Below are 19653 nucleotides of genomic sequence, written 5' to 3'. Positions count from 1 at the left end.
GTACACACAAACTGTGTCAATGATCTTGAGATTCAAAGTGACCATTGTTAAGGCAACATCACTTGCTATTCAGAAAGGTCACGATGGGCAAAGTCAGAGCTAGGAATCACCAGTGTGCTAGACCTGGACACTAAGTAGACCAGCAGCCTCAGCAAACTCTTATCCTTGACAGAATATATAGGTAGAGAATGCAGAAGGCAATTCAGATCTGTCAAACAGCTGGTAGGAAACTGCCTTTGTACCTGAAATGATATGTTATTACTTTGGCAGTGTTATCTTATTCCTCACCATAACTTACTCCATTCGATTTACTTAACAAATACTTATGAAGTGCCTACTATGTGTGCCAGGCACTGTCTTCTCTAATCTTCTAATTCTGGAAAAATCATACCCAAAGGATTAACTAATTTTAGAGTGGCACTGACAAACAGGCTTTGAACTTAGGCCTTCATCCTAGTTTCTTGAATGAACCCCTCCTCCCTGACGACCATGCGAACACACTTAGAAGCTTATTAAAGTCCTGAAGTGGCCGAAAGATTCAGTGTCTAGGTCACTACCATCGTTGGATACCACGGGTCGCAATGAAGAAACTTCATGGCTAAACACTTGATCACGGAAACGCTGAATGCACGAGGCAGAGAGGTCAGTTAGGGGAGCAAACAAACCTGCTTCGCCCCTTCAGAGAACTCAGCGATACTGAACTCTTTGTCGAAATAGGCCCAAATAAGGAAGGCGTAAATTCGAGTCCGGACCCAGTTGATGGGATTGGAAAATCCCAGAATGATCATTCTGGTTCTCTGGCGTTGCTGGGGCTGCTCCTCGGTGCTGTAGCTGCGGCTGGGACTAGCGGGTAAAGAAGCGAGGGCTGGAGGATGTTCTACCCGGCCGAGAAGGGATCTTCGGGAGCTCCAGGAACGCAACGCAGGGCTTGTCCAGGCCCGAGTGTAGCGAGGGATCGGAGCCGCGCTTGAGCCCAGGCGACGGCGGCACAGGCAGCAAATTTCAGTCAGCGTCAGCCTCACCTCGGTGCTACCGAGAGTCCGGAGTCGGGTGACCGGGCCGGGCAGCGGCCGGGAAAGCAGGGGCAGAGGTAGGAGACGGGCGGCCAGCGCCATGTTTGTGACCTTTCACCTCTGCATGCCTGTGCAGTACTGAAAGCAGGCCGGAGGGAAACCAGCTCGCCGGGGTTGGAGAAGTGGAGCCAAGGCCGCCTCGCTGCCGCCGCCTCGGGTGAGTCCTCTCATTTCGGCTGTGTTAGCCCTCAGCCCAGGCCGAAGCCCTCGGGCTCCCCGCCGTGCGCACTTCGAACCAGCCGCCGCCCTCTGGGGTCAGTCACCTACGCGGACCATTTCTTCCGGAGTAGTGTTTCCAGGGGAAATCACGCGTGGAAGAACTCGTCCAAATTCCCAGGCCTGTGAATTTCACCATGGCTGAGCAGCGTCTTCCGGTACCCCGGCTGCGGGGCGTCTCCCGGGAGCAGTTCATGGAGCATCTTTATCCACAGGTGAGGAGGCCCGCCGCGGAAAGGCAGGGGAGACACCCCGGTACCTTCTGGCGGCCCATCTGCTCTCCTGCAACCCAGAGATTGTTCGGGGGAAGAGAAGGCGCTCTGCTGTCAAGGGAGTGAGCGGAAGGGACCTGTAGCCCTGCTCGGGAATTCAAAGCCCCGGAGAGAAACGGCCCCACATTTTTGGGGAGCAGGATGACCGGAGAAAGCTGGGTGGCACGAAGCTCACTGAGAGGTCGCGCGTGTGGCTTTCTGACCTCACGTGCTCCCTTTCTATGGAGTTTTTCCTAAAGTCTAGTTCAGGATCCCTCGCCCTTCTCTTGCTTGGTCCTAACAGCCCCTGGAGTATTTCGAGATATTAGATTTTTGAAACTCGATATTTCAGTCTAATGAAGGATTGCAACAGGGAAACCAATGGAAATCGTCTCGTAGGTTTCCTCTGGTACAAGTCATTCCTTGATTTAAGCCAGAATCATAATTAAGGATTAAGCCCTTTAGTTTTGTTTTGTTGTTTTGTTTTTTCCGAGACAGGGTTTCACTGTATAGCTCTTGCTGTCCTGGAACTCACTCTGTAGACAAGGCTGGCCTCGAACTCATAAATCCGCCTGCCTCAGCCTCCGAAGTGCTGAGACTAAAGGCGTGCGCCACCACCGCCCGGCTCCCTTTAGTTTTTAAAGAAAGAAGTAGCAGAAAGCAGTTAGATTTAAGAAAAGAAAATAAGTTTGCTCTCAGGACTTTTCAAGAAAGTCCAAGTATCAGAATAACAGAGTAAGGATTCTGGCGATTATTCTAAGGGAAAAAGTCTCTGAAGTATATTAGTGGTAGTAAGATAGGATCTGTAGCTACAGCTACGCTATGCTGCTGGAGCAGCCTGAAGTGTTCCTTTGAGAAGACAGGATTACTGATGACCCTAGAAGAATTTCTAATTGAGTCAATATAAGGCAGAGTTTAAGTTTACTAAGAAGTTGTAGTTCATGTTTCAAGAGAGATGCTTTGGGCTAATACTATAGTTTGATCAGGTAAAACCATGGTTCACTAACATTGCACAAGGAGGTTAAGATGTGTCTTTTTTTACAGGTCAGTGGTGGCACATGCTTTTAATCCCAACATTCAGGAGGCAGAGGCAGGCAGATCTCTGAGTTCCAGGCCAACCTGATCTACAGAGCAAGTCCCAGGACAGCCAGGGCTTCATGGAGAAATCTTGTCTCAAAAACAAACAAAGAAGAAACAAAACCAAAAAAACCCCCAAAATATAAAAAGACAAGTCTTTTACTGCTGGTGGAGCTTTAATCTTGCTCATGAGAATCCTAGAAAATAACTATCTTACAGGAAAGGTGATAAGCCGTACCTGGTCATATGCGTTTTGGCCTTAGACATGATTTGTTACTATTATAATATTCTTACTTATAAAAAGAAATACCTCCATGTAGGCCACCTCCCAGCAAGATTTTTTAATTGTGCTGGAATTATTATTATTATGGAGACAGGGTATCTCTGTGTAGCCCTACTTGCCCTGGTATTCTGATCTGTAGATCAGGCTGTCTCAAGCTCACAGAGACCCACCTGCCTCCCTAGTGCTGGGATTAAAGGTATGTGCCATTACATCCTGACTAGTTGTGCTGAATTCTTACCTCTCAGCTGGTGAGAGACTTTAGACTGCAGGGTGAGGACCTTTCTATCCCATGTCCTTAAATTTCCCTGTCTTCCTACCTCACCTCAGTTGCTGTAAGTCTGCTAGAAGTGGAACAAAGCAAATCAACAAAAAAAAACAGTTTTTCATCAGTAGTCATGTCATTCATTCCTGTACTGAGATAACTAATTCTTGACCACATATGTTGCCCATCGTTAAGAAGCTTTGATAATTCGCCCTTGGTGAGGGTGTATTGACATAGCAGCCAACTGGTTTATACCAAGTGATTTAACTCTTGATATGGCTTACAAACTACATGTTTACTTTATAACAGAGCGATTTTTAATTCAGTGACAGTTCCATACAGAAAATAATGAATTTTGCTCATTTTCACTCCTATCACTCAGTCTCACCCCACCCTCTCCTATTGCACTCCTTGTCAACAGACCTCTCTCCTACTTACGTGTGTGTCACTGGGCTTATAGCAATTTCATATTTATTTATTTGGTTCTTTTTTTTTTTAAAGATTTATTTATTTTTATGTACATGAGTACACTGTATCTGTCTTCAGACACACCAGAAGAGAGCATCCAATCCCATTATTACAAATGGTTGTGAGCCACCATGTGGTTGCTGGGAATAGAACTCAGGACCTCTGGAAGAGCAGTCAGTGCTCTTAACCACTGAGCCATCTCTCTAGCCCAGCAATTTTGTATTTAAGAATTTATGCAGAGATTTCTCTAAATATATGACAGTATCTATAGGATTCTATTATACTAGTAGTTATTAGAAGTAAACTATGGGCTGGTGAGATGGCTCAGGGGGTAAGAGCACCCGACTGCTCTTCCAAAGGTTCGAAGTTCAAATCCCAGCAACCACATGGTGGCTCACAACCACCTGTAACAGAGATCTGATGCCCTCTTCTGGTGCATCTGAAGACAGCTACAGTGTACTTACATATAATAAATAAATAAATCTTAAAAAAAAAAAACAAAAATATTAAGAAGTAAACTATACATGGGAGTGTAATTAGATAAATTATTACTCATTCTTTGATATATAAGCTATAACAAAGAATGACATGTGAAAACTAATAGCAATGAATTTCAAAGTATATGTTTTAAACTTGTAAAAAGAAAACATTGGGTTTTTTTGTTTCGTTTTTTTAAAAAGAAAAAAGCAAATGTGTGTTTGGGGTACTTTGGATAAGAGAAATATAGGAATAGTACTTAAGAAATTAATTGGCTGTGTAGAGGATGAGTGAGTATGATCTGGAAGAATGTGATAAGATAGCTGGCCTTAGGGGAATCAGATTAATATTTTACGATCTAAAGTAATACAAGAAAAACAAAGAGGGTGTTGGGAAGAGGCAGTTGGGTTTCTGTGATTTTTGTGGCCAACTTGGTCTACATAGTGAGTTCTAGGCTAGCCAGGGCTACATAGAGAGACTGAATCAAACATACAGAATTCAACAGAAGTGAGAAATGATTATTTAAAAACAACCCTAAAGTTAAAAAAAAAAAAAAAAGCAACAAACAAGCCTGTTAGGAGTTGTGGAGAGTGGAAAAGTTACCTTTAAAACAATACTTTAATTATGTGTCTTCAGTCCAAAGGTGATAAGGACTGAAAACAATTCTAGTGAGAAGACTTATATTTTATAGTCCCGTGAGCTAGCAGTTCTGAGAATGTTTTCTGGAAATTCTAGAATATTGTAGATGATTAAATATTGATGATGGGAAATAAGTTTTTTTAACTGTTGACCAAAAACTTGCAAAGATACAAACAATAAAGGCTATATTTAACCTTGGCATATGTTTTATACATAATGCATAGTTCATATATGTTTAGAGATAGATATGCAATTGAGTGTCTAGATTTTGCATATGCCCTTACATGTCTTTTCCTTTTGGAATTGAGAAAACAGAAGTTATGATAAAGCACTAAAATAACTCCTGTAGGGTAGATGAATATAATAAAAATACATTATATAGATACATTAAAATGTCAAAAGGAAAATCCCAGGGAAAAGAAACCAGAGTTTTCTTAAATGATGGATTGAAAAGCTGGACAGGGAAAATAAAAAAGATAATTGGATCATCTTATTTTGCTATGAAGTAAGGAAATAGTTGGTTTAAAAAGTCACAAAAAAAAACAGCCTTCTAGTCAAATCTACAATAATTTGAACATTAAAATTATACCAGTAAAGCTGGAGGCAGAGGGATTGAGTAGATGTTAGGGTAGAACATCGTGTGCCACCTGATGTGCCCTGGGAGTTCTAAACCAACCCTTTTGTGGAGCATTCCTTACTCAAATTTAATCATGGAGAAACTAGATTAAACCCACATCCAAGGCCATTCAACAAAATAATTGGCCTGTGCGCTCAAATATATTAAGGTCATAGAAGACAAAGAGAGCTGATGAGCCGTTCCAGATGGAAAGAGTTGTGTTCATTGAATCTGATGTGGCATCTCAGCCTGAATTCTAGGTCAGGGAAAGAACTAGGAAGGAAATTATTGGGATAATTAGTGACATTCAGATGCACGTGGTACGTTACATAATAATATGTCAGTGTGAAATACAACTTTGATAAGTAAGGGAATAGCTTTGTTTTTCAGAAGATATACTTGAGTCTTGGAGATGAGAGGTCATGATGTTAACAGTTTAACTTTGAAATGGTCCAGAAAAAGTAGTTTTAGTAACATATCTGGGGCAGGGCAGTGGTGGTGCACACCATTAATCCCAGCACTTAGGAGGCAGAGGCAGGCAGATTTCTGAGTTCAAAGCCAGCCTGGTGTACAGAGTGAGTTCCAAGACAGCCAAGGCTACACAGAGAAACCCTGTCATCAAAAAACCAAAAAACCAAAGCAAAACAAAAACAAATCCATATCTGTCTTTATACTCTGAGTTTGTGAGCAAGTGATAACACAAATGGAGTGCGTATTGGAAAACTGGTGAGTCAAGTAGAGAGGCCATGGCAATACTTATGTTGTTGCATTTCTTAGAAAGTTAAAATGATATCAAAATTAAAAGTTACAAAAATAAGGTAAACTTTAATTTTATTTTTTGCCTTAAATAACATGAAAATACTTTAGTATTAGAATTTATGTGTTGATGAGGCTGTTTTGTTTTCCGGTCCTTAAATATGCTTTTAGTTGGACATCTTAGGCTGAGATGAAAGCCACACTCTGATACCAAGGAAGTTGTTGTGTTTTTCACCTTCATTACAGAGAAAGCCTCTTGTGTTGGAAGGACTCGACTTAGGATCTTGTACAAGCAAATGGACAGTGGATTACCTGAGTCAAGTTGGAGGAACGAAAGAAGTGAAAATTCACGTTGCTGCAGTTCCACAGATGGACTTCATTAGTAAGAATTTTGTCTATAGGTATTTTCTTCTGAGGTTATTCTGGGGGTACAAATAACTTTTCAAATCTTTAAAAATATTTTTACATCATTATATAAAGACCATACTGCATTTCATCTTTAGTCTAGTTTATATAATCATGGAATAGCTTACTCCTTTTTAATGAGTGGCTTAAACGACAAGAATTCTGAGTTTACATAATTGTACAGAGACATTTTCCACAGGTTTATTTTTTAAATATAGGGAACACCCTGTGTTCTGTGGAGTCATGGAACAGAGAATTTCTATTCTTGGAGTTAGGTTGCCTCTGAAGTTGTGTGCTGTGTTCGCTCAGTCTTTACTGACCCATTTCTGCTGCTATTACCCAGCACAGGAAGTTTTCTTAAAGCCTGTTATTTCTTTCTGCCTCTCAAAAAACACAGGGCTGCTTGTATTTGGTGTATACTTTCTTTGGTTTAGTATCATTTAAAACCATGCTGGATCTTCTCCTGATGAAGTGACCTTGCATGCTAATAAGATCTTCCATTCTTGTTTGATACCGTGTTGTCTGTGATGGGTAAGTCAGCTGCTGAACTTGTAAGCTTGAAAGCCTTAAGGCCACCTGGCAGATTTCACGTGCCTTTTATTCCCATGCAATTCATTAAAAATATTAACTTAAAAAACAGTGTTCACATTCTGAGCATGTGCAGTTCCCAGTAAATTAAATCTATTGAAAAGAGCCTGTTATTCACAGAGGATTTCAGGTTAGAGATGAGCTGAATGGTTTCTGTCCAGGCCGTCCTACTTTCCAATCCTGTGTGGTAGTTGCCACAGCATTTCTCAGTTTCTGAGTGAGTAGTCACCACAGTAGCTCTGGCATACTTCACAGGCCACAGATTGAATTTAATTGCCACAAATTTTTCCCAAGGGTAAGAACTTGGCACTTTTAATTTAATCAAAAAAGTGGGAGAAAGTCCTGGAGCGATGAGTGTTCTTCAGCCTGTGGTTAATATTACTGATTTTCCATAGTCTAATGCCATAACAAGTGGGTAGTGAAACTTCATCCTGAATGGATTTGATGTTTTCTTATGTCTTGAACTTTTCAAAACTTGCTTTTCAAACACATATATAGTGTAATAGTTTCTATTCCAGCTTTTTCAAAACCTTTCACTAGAGCTATCAAAAGCATGAACAATTATTTTTGTGCAAGGAAAAAAAGTAGATGTGTTGTTTGTTTTTCCTATTGTGGGAAATATTAAAAAAGACCTGCCAACTCTCTGCACTACCACCGGCAATTCTCTGCCCTGGCGGGCTGGCCAGCCTGTTCTTATCTTGTGGAGACTCTGACTCAGAGCTCCAAAATCTCTCTACCCAGCTCAATAAGTTCCCACTGGCGAGTTGCTACCATGCCAGCCCTGTGCTTCAAACCTCCTACAGCTTTGTGGTGCATATCAGGCAAACCCACCCTTTGTGGCTGTACCTTTCTCCCTTGAACCCAGATGAGCCGCTGTGTGAAGGAAAACACCACACAAACTTAGTTCAGAAATAATGGTAACTTAATCACTGGGCACAACGACTAAAATCCTAATCTGTCAGCCTTATTAAATCTAAGTCCTCTGGTGGTGGATCCTGGCAGATCCGCCATTGAAACTGGGAGACACACATAGCTGCATCCCCATCTAAAACATGCCCAAACTCTCCCCTGCTTCCTTTCTTCCTCAGTCCCACCTATTTGCCCAGTGATTGGCTCCTTTATTCATTAGGGGATGGTTCACAAGAAGTCACCTGAGTGTGTGACTCATTCCTCCTTCTCAGCCCCTCTCAGGAGAGAGGAATTAGCATCGAAGTACAAGCAACCCCAGGGCTATGCACATTTCCCATTTAAAATATAAGATAGTAAATACAAGTATTGCTTATGACAGTTTTACACATGAGAGAAATGAAGGTTTAAAAAAAGTACCTTGGTGCTGCTGAGAGGATCAAGTGCATGTTGCAGCTTTGATGACCTAACTTTGATGTCCTGGACACATGGTAGAAGAACCACCTCCTACAAGTTGTTCTGTGACACACACACACACACACACACACACACGCCACGGTGTGAATGCACCCATCCACATCTTCCTCCTTATACACAAATAAATATATGTAATAATTTTTTTAATTAAAATTAAATAATTTATCTAAGATCATATAGTTTAAAAAGATAAAACCCAGGGTGTATATTCAAATTTGCCTGTCATAAAAAGCAGGGGAACCGTTCTTTGCTAATCTCACTTACTGCTCTGCGTGCGGCTCCTAAGAAACGACACTGTAATAGAAGTCCTTCTGCTTAAAAGCATTATGGGGCACAGAGAGCCTAAGGCTGGGGAACTTCCCAACAGCTGTAGGGACAAGGTTGTGGCAGATTAAGGTTCTACTTCTCTGGATGCAGGGTCAGTTGTCAGCCTAGCTTTTGTGGAAAAGTTACAAGCATTCCTTTGTTCTCCCTAGTAAGGGAGTACTCACTGGGGGTAAACAATTGCCCCAATTACACAGGTAGCTATGGGCCACATTAACCTCCCCAGATCTTAAAAGAGGCGTTGGCATGGATGATAAGTGTTTGTCTATAGTGAGGCTTTCAGTAGGAAGCATAGACTAGGAGAGTGCCAAGTAAGTTTGCTTTGTAATAGGAGATGACCCTGCATTGACCTCAGGAAATATCAGAGCCCTTTCTTTCTGGAGTGCTCACTCTACACCACTCCCACCAGCAATAGCTTCAGTTTAGACTTATATTCACACTCACAGGACCCATCCTCCACAAGGTGACAGTACAGTCACTTAGGTTTTCAGAAGACCTGGAGGCTGGCAGCAGTGTATTAGCAGAATGTTAACAGTGAAGTCTGTAGATCCAAGTCATCGTGGCCAAGCAGTGATAACTTATTCTTAATAGAACAAGACTATGGAGTGGCACTAAAAACATGCCCCAGCTTAGGGAAGTGTTCCCCAAAGCCAGTGACTTGAAATGGGCCACAACAGCTTATAGATTTCTTTAAGGGACATTTTTATGCGCTGTATACAGGAAAACCACATTCCTGTAAACAGCATTGTCTAACATCAAACCTTCATCTTTTTCTAGTATATTTTTAGGAAAACAACAATAATAGGAAAAATTAAGTTATCCCAAGTCATTATCTCATTGATGATATAGTTTATAGCTGTCTTAGGGTTTCCAGTACTGTGAAGAGACACCATGACCAAGACAATTTCTATAAAGGACAGCATTTAATTGGGGCTGGCTAATATGTTCAGTTGGGCTGGCTTATATGTTCAGTTCATTATCATCAAGGCAAGAAGCATAGCAGCATCCAAGCAGACATGGTGCTGGAGGAGCTGAGAGTTCTACATCTTGTTTGGGAGGCAAACAGGAGAAAACTGGCTCCCATGTAGCTAGGAGAAGAGTCTCTAAGCTCATCCCCACAATGATTCTTCCTCCAATAAAGCCATACCTCCTAATAGTGCCACTCCCTGGGCCAAGCATATACAAGCCACTACAATAATTCTTCTACCTCATATCCCCATTATATATACTTGGTAATGAGACTGACAGATTTTCAGTGGGGGATTAGAGGACAAACTTTTGAGGAATTCTTTGTCTTGCTGTTGATATAGTACTATCTTCATGATTGGGAAATGTTTGTGCAATTTTTTAAAAAATTAATTAATTTAGGGTTAGAAGCCAGAGTCTGGTGATAGCTAGGAAGCTCTCTGCTGATAATCTACATCTGGAAAGTGCTTTTAGTTCTGGAAAGTGCTAGGACAACTGGAGCAAAAGTAGCACTCTAACTTGAAGAGTATGGTGTACTGGAAATAAGTGTTGTTCCTTAAATGTCTGACCATTTTCTCTAGAAGCCATAACATGGCGGGTAGAGCAGGAGCGAGGGGCGGAAATGTCTTCCCTAGTAAGCTCGTTACTCATGTGAGACTAGTAGCTTGTCTCATTTACAAGATTTGTTTGCCCATTACACTTGAAGGCAGGGGCCAGTCAGAGCCCCAAAGTCTGTGTATTTTAATTTTACACTTAGAGTTTACATGGATGAGTTGCTTGCATGTATGTATGTGCACTGCATTAAGTGCACTGTGTGTGTGTGTGTGCGCGCGCGTGCGTGGTGCCCAAGGAAGCCAGAAGAGGCCACTGGATCCTCTGAAATGGGAGTTCCTGATGGTTGTGAGCCAGGCACGTGGGAGCTGGAAACTGAACTTACATCGTCCTCAAGAGTAACACATGCTCTTAAACACTGAGCCCTCTCTCCAGCTCTAGTTTGTGTAATTTCAAAGTAACCTGACACTGTGGAAGCACCTCTTTCAGTAACTTGAACAGAGGGACAGTGACCTTTGAAGATCCATCTGTACCATATATTTAAAATCTTTAAATCTAAAAATTCAACTACCAGTCAAATTTATATACTGCTAGATGAGTATTGAGTATTCAGGATTCCATCCATGTGGATTATACTCAAAACTGCATTTTCAAAGCATGTGACACTCAAGTATACCAAGCCTGCATGCATAGTGGATGAATTACTAGTTGGTATGTTATTTTTACATCTAAGGATTCTGTTATGTTTATTTCAGAACTTTACCTTTTAACAAGTTGGTCCAGAGAGCAGCCGAAGAAACACATAAAGAATTCTTCATTTCAGAGGTAATTTTTTTTTTTTTTTTTTTTTTTTTTAGAAATAACCAAAGCCATATAGAAATGGGTTTTGTGTGTGTGTGGAGGCCAGAGTAATTTATGAGGAAAGGCCTTTTGGAACCTGGAAGGTTAGCTAATGAATAGGCTCCAGGGAACTTCCTGTCTTTGTCCCCAGTACTGGAATTATAGGTGCACTCTGCCAAATCTAGTTGTTCTTACATTGGTGCTGGGTATTGAACCAGCCTCCTGTTTATACAGCAAGCACTTTATCCATTGAGCCTTCTCTCAGTGGACTTGTTTGAAAAGGACCAGTAGGTTGTTTTCTACAAAAGATCAAAAATGATGTCTCAGAGCTCAAATCCCTGATAGCCATTCTTTGTGGGTTTTTTGTTTTTTGAGACAGGGTTTCCCTGACTATACTGGAACTCACTCTGTAGACCAGGCTGGCCTCTAACTCAGAGATCTGCCTGACTCTGCCTCCCAATGCTATAGCTCTTCATTAACTTTGCTTGGCTATCCTACAAGCTGTAGCTCTGCTATTTATTAGCTTTCAAACCTTGGCCAAATTATTTTTTCTTAAATATACTTATTTCTACATGAAGATTAAAACTACTTATTTTATAAGGTTTTTGTAAGGACTAAGCGAATAAAATAATCTTAGCAGTGTGCTTGGCACAGAGACTACCCACCAACTATTCATCATTAATCCTGCTTCCTCTGAAAAATTCAGATGTTAATAGAAAACTTTCTTTTCATATCTTACATTAAAATTTCCACATTTTATAGTTACCAGTAGTTTCTTTTATCTGTGTAACATTTCTTCAAGATTAAAGCGGGATTTTACATTATAGTGTAGTTCTGAGTAATTATATATTTAAATATCTTGACTAGGGCATTAATTTATGCTTACACATAAGTACAATTTTAAGTTATGTTAGAGTTGGAGTGTGCACAGTAAGCATGAGGATATAAGTTGATCCCCACCACATGTGTAAAATGCTGGGCACCCTGGCATGTACTTAGAGTAATTTTAGTGCTGGGGACTAAATCCTCTTGAGAGACAAGCGGATCCTGGAGCTCACTGACCCACCAGCATAGCCAAATTGGTGAGCTGTCTCACAAAACAAGGTAGACAGCCATCTTAAGAAGAAACCCAAGGGGTGGACTTCCAGCCTGACCATGATTAGAATGTCTCTTAAAACCAGCCTTCATCAATTGTTCCTCAATACTGTGGCCATTCTTTGCATGTGGATATTCAGTGTTTTTAAAGATTTTTTTCCCATCAAAAGTTAATGAATGGCATAGGTTTAAATATCCATGAAATGTGTCATAAAAGAATCAAAGACAAACTAAGTTTAAAAATTATGGAATATACATAAACAGATTAGCATGGATTCTCAGTTAAGTTATAAGGAAAGTTGACACTGAGATTGAACTCAGAACATCAGGGAGTACTGCCTGTGGGAGGAAGAGGATGCTGGAGAGGACTTGGGTGTGTGGTGCAGAGCGATCAGACACAGCTGTACACAGCTGGCAGTCTACCAGTTCCCTGTGAAGCCTGAGCAAAGTATCCATCAGGGGAGTCCTGCATAGGTGGCAGCTTGATTCTAGGCCTCTTACCATCTTCTTTGATTATTGCTTAGGTCTACTATATACGAACGGTATAGCCTTGGGTCAGATGCTGAGGTGAACATGAAAAAATTGACAGCTGGCAGCCCCAAATTCAATGCATTCTTTTCCAATAAGGAAGAGCCCTTTCTTGGTGGGGAACTGAGCATCACGTCTTTGCTAAATGACAAGTCAAATTTTGAAGAACATACTTTGAAGCTTATTTAAAGAATGATTTCGTTGTGGCACTAAAAATATGAAAATAGTTAAATTGTTAATTTATAATTATAGATTTCTAAAGCTCAACGAGGTATGCCTTGAAGTTTGTTACAGCAGTCTGTATTGCTTTCTGGATGGCAGAATTCTTGCATTGGATTGTGCCTGTGCATGAACAGCTTGATCTCAGCAAGGGCGCTTTTGTGGTGCTAGGAATAGAGTCCAGGGTGCCACAGATGCTGGGGACATAGTCGGACTTAGCCCCACAGTGACTATTTTATAATCAGTTCTCTTATTTAGCTACTCTGGTGACTACCAAGTGTAAATGATAACTTTTGAGACTGTTTGCATAGTTTTGCATTTCTGAGTCACGTGTGAGCTGACTCTTTAGGTTGGTGTGAGAATGCAGGTTAGTAGGGATAGACACAGTCTGGCACAATGCAGTCTCCTGTGTTTTTATGTGCTAAAGGGTGAGTGAGGTTTTTATTTACCTCATTTTATATTGTATCAAGTTCATTGTTGGACCCATTTTATTTACCGAATGTTAAAACAGTGTGAGTTGAATTATCCATTAACCAGGAGCTTAGGTCGTGCTTATGTTGCTGTTAGAATTGTTTTATTTACTGTTTTGTGCATCCAGTTTTGAGCAACATATAAAGACATTTCTTGATGTGGCCACCAGGGGGCATCAGTAGGAAGGGTGAGGTAATTGAGCTTTTCAGATGCTGTGACTAAATCATGTTGTAAGATTTACTCCCTTCTTATTGCTTCTTCTTTTTTTTAATGAATGCTGATGGTATTTTTCTTTGGGATGTTTAAGGATGAGAAATACTACTTACGGTCACTTGGAGAAGACCCAAGGAAGGTAAGAATTGTGGATTTGAAACAGTCACTTAAAATGTCAGTGAGAATTTTCACATTATCACTATGAATTTTATATTATTGTTGGACATATAACCCATTTTGTTGTTGTCTGTTTCTATCGATGATCTGTGCCCAAGTGAGAAATTTTTAGAAGTTGCTTATTTACTCAGAATATAGAATCTGAGAGTCATCTAAATTACACACAATAAAAACCCTACTGCTAAGTATTTTACAGATGATAGTTCAGCTAATGACATACTTACCTAAAAGTACTGAAGATTTATTAGATGAGCCTTTATGTGTATTCAGAGCCAAATTATTAATTAAAACAAATATCTGAATCTTGCTGACAGTAGGAAGAACTCCTTCACTGGGAAGGTTGGGTGCTGCTGTTGGGCTTTTCCCATCATCGGGCTTTAAAGCACAGAATGAAGATGGCCTCTTCATCCTTACTACTCGACGTGTGGGCGGCTTACGGTGATCCTTATGTCTATGTTGTGTTTATTATGAAATTCTTTCCAGATACTAATCTAAGTACTTTTGAATATCTGTCAATTCAGGATGTTGCAGACATCAGACAGCAGTTCCCATCATTAGGAGGAGATATTACATTTCCAATGTTCTTCAGAGAGGAGCAGTTCTTTTCCAGTGTTTTTCGAATTAGTTCACCTGGATTACAGCTCTGGACTCACTATGATGTATGTTACAAAATAAAAAATGTAAAGGTTCAGAAGGCTGTTGCTCTTACAGGTCTAATATTGATGGTTTGAGCTCTCTAGGCTAGTTTGTAGATCTGTGCAGTGTCATTGGCTGAAAAGAGGAGCTCTGAGTATAGAGGGGCAGTAGTAATGTGGAGTCAGCTGAGAGCAAAGCCTAGCTTCTTGCATGGCTCTCAGTGTGAGGTTCTTACATCATCACAGACATAATAAACCATAGATAAAAGGGAGTTATGGTTTTGGCCTGTGAGAAGGGATCACGGGGCTGGTAGGGGGAAATGTCGAGGGCAAAGCAGTATGGTAGAAAGTGTCTTAAGGAAGCAGTTGACTGGCTGTCCAAGTCATACTGTTTAGGGGGAAGGAGGAGCTTATTGGGAAGGTTTGGCAGGAATAAGAATTTAAGGTATCCAGAGCTCTTCGGATATATGCTGTGAGAAACTTGGATGTGTGCTGATTTGTATATGAGCAAGATGTGCAGTCTTTGATCTTAATTCTGTGTTCTTACAGTTTTATATGCTGAAATATACATGTAAACATAATAAGCAAATTTGAAATGGTGGTGCATTCAGTTTTGGTGTTGGCAGCAGGAGAAACAGGAAGCTAATGCAGGAACCAGTACTTTCCCAGAGCCTTTTGGTGTTTTGAAATGGGACTTCTGTTTTGAACCGCTGGCTAGACTTGACCTTAGACCTTTCTTTCGCTGCCTCCCAACTGGCAGGAATCTTAGGTGTATGACAGTGTGCCAAAATAAGTTGCCACGTCTATGGATCTTTTAGTATGTCCTAAAACTTCCAGGGGATTTCAACATAGTAACTCTATAGTTAATGAGACAGACAGGAAATCTTAGCATATTTTCAAAGTTGCATTGGAATAATTAGTGAGAAAATGACGTGCTTCATACATTTTTAGTTTTATAGATTATGCTTTAAGTATTTCCTTTGACATTGAATGACAATAGAATATAATACTGTTCTTAAAAAGAAGTCAGAGTAACAGGTTATAATTACAGAGTTAAGGTTTGCTAGTGAAGGGTTAGTGCTAAAAGAAGATTGTGTCAGTAGTGACAATCCATGAATAATCGCTCACTCAGTTTATGTCTTAATTCTTCAACTGAGTCATGTGCCTCTGCCTTTTAACATTTGCACAATCTGCACCAAGAGAGGGTACCCTTTATATACCCAGGGAAAGTTAACAGTGATTCATTGAAAAGCATACTATGGAAATTTGCCTTATCGTGTAGTCCTTTGCAAATAGTCTCATAATCACAGTTTTCATGACCATGTATATGTCATGTATGGGTGATGTATATACAGTGTTTAACAGTAGCTGTGTTAGTGCTTTCTATTTGATCCAAGGCATTCCTCAACAACTTAGTAAGACCATCATTAACCAAAGGCCCGCTCAGGTGTACTTACACTGTATTTCCACTTCCTGTTTTCCCAATTCGCTGGTCCTTCTCATGTTTTGGTTTTTTTTGTTTTTGTTTTTGTTTTTTTTTTTTGTTGGTTTTTCGACATGGGAAGGAATGTCTTCAATAAAGACACTTTGAATTATGACTGTAAGAGTTTTGTGTAAGTCAATTCTCACAAAAGGAATAGGGTTGAAGTAACATGTAGTAACTCAGGTATGTGATCTTGGCTGCTCAGAAGCAGGTCAGCATGGGCAACATAGCTGAGATCCTGTGCAAACTTCACCCCCACCCCCTCAAAGAAGAATAGGGTTTGAAGTTAACTATTTAGAATGTCATTGAATTGACTTTTAGATATTGTTTACACATCTCCTTATTGATCTTTAGGTAATGGATAACTTTTTAATACAAGTGACAGGAAAGAAGCGAATTACACTGTTCAATCCTCGGGATGCACAATATTTATATTTATCAGGTATGATTTAATTTGTTTCTAGAGTTTATTCAGTTATTTTAAAATAATATAGGAAGACCATGTTGTAGGATACTTCTTCCTAAATGTACTGTATTTTCCATTGTGTGTATGTGGTGATTGATAGGCAGTATAAAGGAGTTTTCAAGGCTAGTTGTAGTGGCACACTCCCTAAATCCCAGCACTGGGGAGGCTGAGGCTAGTGGATCTCCCAGTAGTTGGGCTACAGAGTTAGTTCCAGGACAGCCCTGGCAACACAGAGAAACCCTGTGTCAAAACAAAACAAAACAAAACAAAGGAGAGAAGTTCAAGGCCAGTCCTTGCTCAGCTGCATATAGTTCAAGGTCCGTCGGGCATATGTGAGGAGCTGTCTCAAAAACAAAGAAGACACACACACACACACACACACAGTTTTCAGGTTATCTTATAGCATTGCATAGATGATGGATGTCAGTTGTCATATTTAAAGAATGGTTATTAAAAATTATCTTAGGTTCCTGAAGAATAGTTATTTCTTATATTTTGGTTGTGAGCCTAGCCTTTAACAGCTGAGCTATCTCTCCAGCCCAATAGTTAGTTCTTATAGTGTGAATACAGTAATTGAAAAGAACTAAGTTTCAAATTTATATTTGTGATTGCTTTCTAAAATGTGGACTTGGTTTAACCTATCTGATCTCTCTTGGGGACTTTGAGGTTCTAAATCAGAAGTGCTGAATATCGACAGCCCAGACCTGGATAAATACCCACTCTTTCCTAAAGCAAGGAGGTATGAGTGCTCCCTGGAAGCTGGAGATGTCCTCTTCATTCCTGGTAAGGCTTCTAAACCATACTAATGTATTTTTTTATTTGTGTATAGATATCCAGGTACATTGTATCACACCTGCCTATAGTCTTCAGAACAGTAAGCGATACAGGTTTATATCCTCTTAGCAATAGGCCGTACCGTTAGTATAGGGATGTAGTGGGTCATTCCATCTGTTATTCACATAACTACATGGTGTTTTCTCAAAATATATTCCTGTCATAAAGCAGTCCATATCTTGTTAAAATAGTATTGTGAGTTACTTTACTAAAAACATGAATATCATCATATCTGAGAAAAGATTGTACCCAGTTGTTTTTTTAAAAATTATTTTATTTCTAAAGTATATAGACTTTACCATTTCTAAAAGGAATTTACCATTTCTAAAAGATTATGAATCTTATTAAATATTATAATATCAACATCTGAAAAATAGTGTCTGTATTCAATAGTGTCTGTATTCAATAAATACATATTAGTTTAGATGCTCATAAAATTTCCATGTTGTTAGTAACTATGATAATATGGTTAATATTTGTAATTAATACTTATGACTTAACTGAATACTTGGATTATAAAGACCAAAAGTAATGGAGTTTTCTGGCCATTTTCACTTGTGTAATTCTATTTGCTGTATCAATACATTTGTAGTCCTAAACTATTGATACCTTTATTCAGTGGTAGAATTAACTTTTGAAACACCCATAAACAGTAAAGATCAGGTGACATACTCAGTTAGACTGTAAATTCCTTGAGCATAAGGAGCCATGTTCTTGCTAAGTTCTATATTCCCCATAGAGCAGCACTCTTCCTACAGCTGGCTCATGACCGTGGTGCGCTGACTGACTACTGTTCTCCTTTCAGCAACAACGCTGTTATCTTAAGTCTATTGCCATTTTGTAAATTAAAGTTTTGGTTTTCATAGTTTTAGAACATTATTTTAGCTATGTAGTTTTCTCTTATTCTGTTTAGATTTTGTAGGTTATATTTGCATGTATTTTAATATAAAACCAAGATTCCCATCTTTAGACTTAATTATCAGAATGTTAGCTTGTTCTGGTATATTAACAAGTGAAAGAAGATTCCGAAAGACCTTATAATTAAAATCTAAACTGTTGTAAGATTACTTTTATAAATAAAAAAGTATTGTTTTTCCATGAGCACTCTTAGAATGTATGTCTCTATGGCTTAAACCCTCCTTTCACAAGACTAAAACATTTCTTGGCATGATTATCATTCCATCTGTTACACTGAGGTGTTCTTTAATATTCTTCTAGCACTTCCATTTTGAAAATGTTAGTTGCAAACAGTAAACTTTCTAGTGAAAAGGAAAAAATAGCTCAGTAATGTGGTCAAGTTTCCTCTTTATCACCACTATACTACAAAGAATTAGCTGTAGCTAAAAAAATAGAGGATGGGTCTATGTACCTTAGAAATATAAAAGCTAAAGCAACAGTGCATGCTGCCCAAGTTAGAACCAGATTGCCACTGGAACAGGAAGTGCTTGAGACCGATGACAGTATTGAGTCACAACGGACCAGGCATAGTCTTTAAATAATTAAAATGTTCTGTGTACACAGTGCTCCATGTTCTGATGTGGTTGTGTAAATTAGGAAGTGTAAACATGTAACACAAAAGACTGTCCTGAATCTGAGAATCTCAAAGCCAATACAAGCTAGATGGAAAGATGACAATTCCTCAGGCAATGAGAACAAGGGCTGTGCTCCTGACACTGAGCTAGCTGGCAGATAAGTGAGTGACTGGAAAGCAGGGAGCATGCAAGCGACGGGAGCTTGCTACAGACTGCCTTTATGCAACTTGTGATATTTCACTGACATTTGTTTTTTTTAAACTGTAGGTTTTATTTTTAACTTTTTTTAAAAACAACTTTCTGCAGCTTTATGGTTCCATAATGTAGTTTCTGAAGAGTTTGGAGTGGGGGTGAATATCTTCTGGAAGCACCTTCCATCGGAATGCTATGACACAACAGATACCTATGGCAACAAAGATCCTGTAGCGGCATCCAGAGCTGTGCAGATCTTGGACAGAGCTTTGAAAACACTGGCTGAATTACCAGAGGAATACAGGGACTTCTATGCACGCCAAATGGTCTTACGTATTCAAGACAAAGCCTACAGCAAGAACTTTGAGTAAAAAATGAACTAAATGTAATACAATTTTAAAAATAAATAAAAAGCAGCTCAAGTATTTGAAAACTATAACAAGATAAAAAATTTAAAGATGTTTTTTAAAATAGGAAAGATAAGTCTGAGATTTATAGTATAAAAGGAGATGTATATCTGATATCTACTGGTATAGATTGAAAATGCTTAACGGGACCATTCTTTAGCTTTAAGATGTAAATAAAATTTGGAGTTAATAAAAAATCTATTGAATCACACTACATAAAGTCTA

The 19653-nt window shown here is 39.5% G+C and overlaps 2 protein-coding genes across 8 annotated transcripts in view; one reads left to right on the top strand and one right to left on the bottom strand.

Annotated features, from left to right (window-relative positions):
- The window catches only part of Maip1 (matrix AAA peptidase interacting protein 1), an 11688-nt gene extending 10066 nt beyond the window's left edge, over positions 1 to 1622 (bottom strand). Inside the window, exon 1 of the mRNA NM_001081181.3 lies at positions 666 to 1622. Within this exon, the coding sequence (NP_001074650.1) occupies positions 666 to 1115 (450 nt within the window). The 5' untranslated portion in view covers positions 1116 to 1622. The remainder of the gene's footprint in view (positions 1 to 665) is intronic.
- Positions 1214 to 19653, top strand: Tyw5 (tRNA-yW synthesizing protein 5). 7 transcript variants are annotated; one of them, NM_001302962.1, is made up of 9 exons: positions 1214 to 1504; positions 6365 to 6500; positions 11092 to 11161; positions 13797 to 13841; positions 14194 to 14218; positions 14401 to 14538; positions 16352 to 16439; positions 17130 to 17246; positions 19136 to 19644. In NM_001302962.1, exons 1-9 carry the CDS (start codon positions 1427 to 1429, stop codon positions 19390 to 19392), a joined length of 954 nt encoding a protein of 317 aa, NP_001289891.1. In that variant the 5' UTR covers positions 1214 to 1426; the 3' UTR covers positions 19393 to 19644. The 7 variants fall into 7 exon arrangements, with proteins under 7 accessions (NP_001289891.1, NP_001289892.1, NP_001289893.1 ...); XM_017322330.1 differs by having other exon boundaries at positions 1415 to 1504; positions 6365 to 6519; positions 19136 to 19653; XM_011238587.2 differs by having other exon boundaries at positions 1417 to 1504; positions 14194 to 14303; positions 19136 to 19653.

Source organism: Mus musculus, chromosome 1 (assembly GCF_000001635.26).
Source record: "Mus musculus strain C57BL/6J chromosome 1, GRCm38.p6 C57BL/6J".
Taxonomy (NCBI): domain Eukaryota; kingdom Metazoa; phylum Chordata; class Mammalia; order Rodentia; family Muridae; genus Mus; species Mus musculus.
The sequence above is the reverse complement of the archived record's forward strand: the minus strand, read 5'-3'. Positions and strand labels throughout refer to the sequence as shown.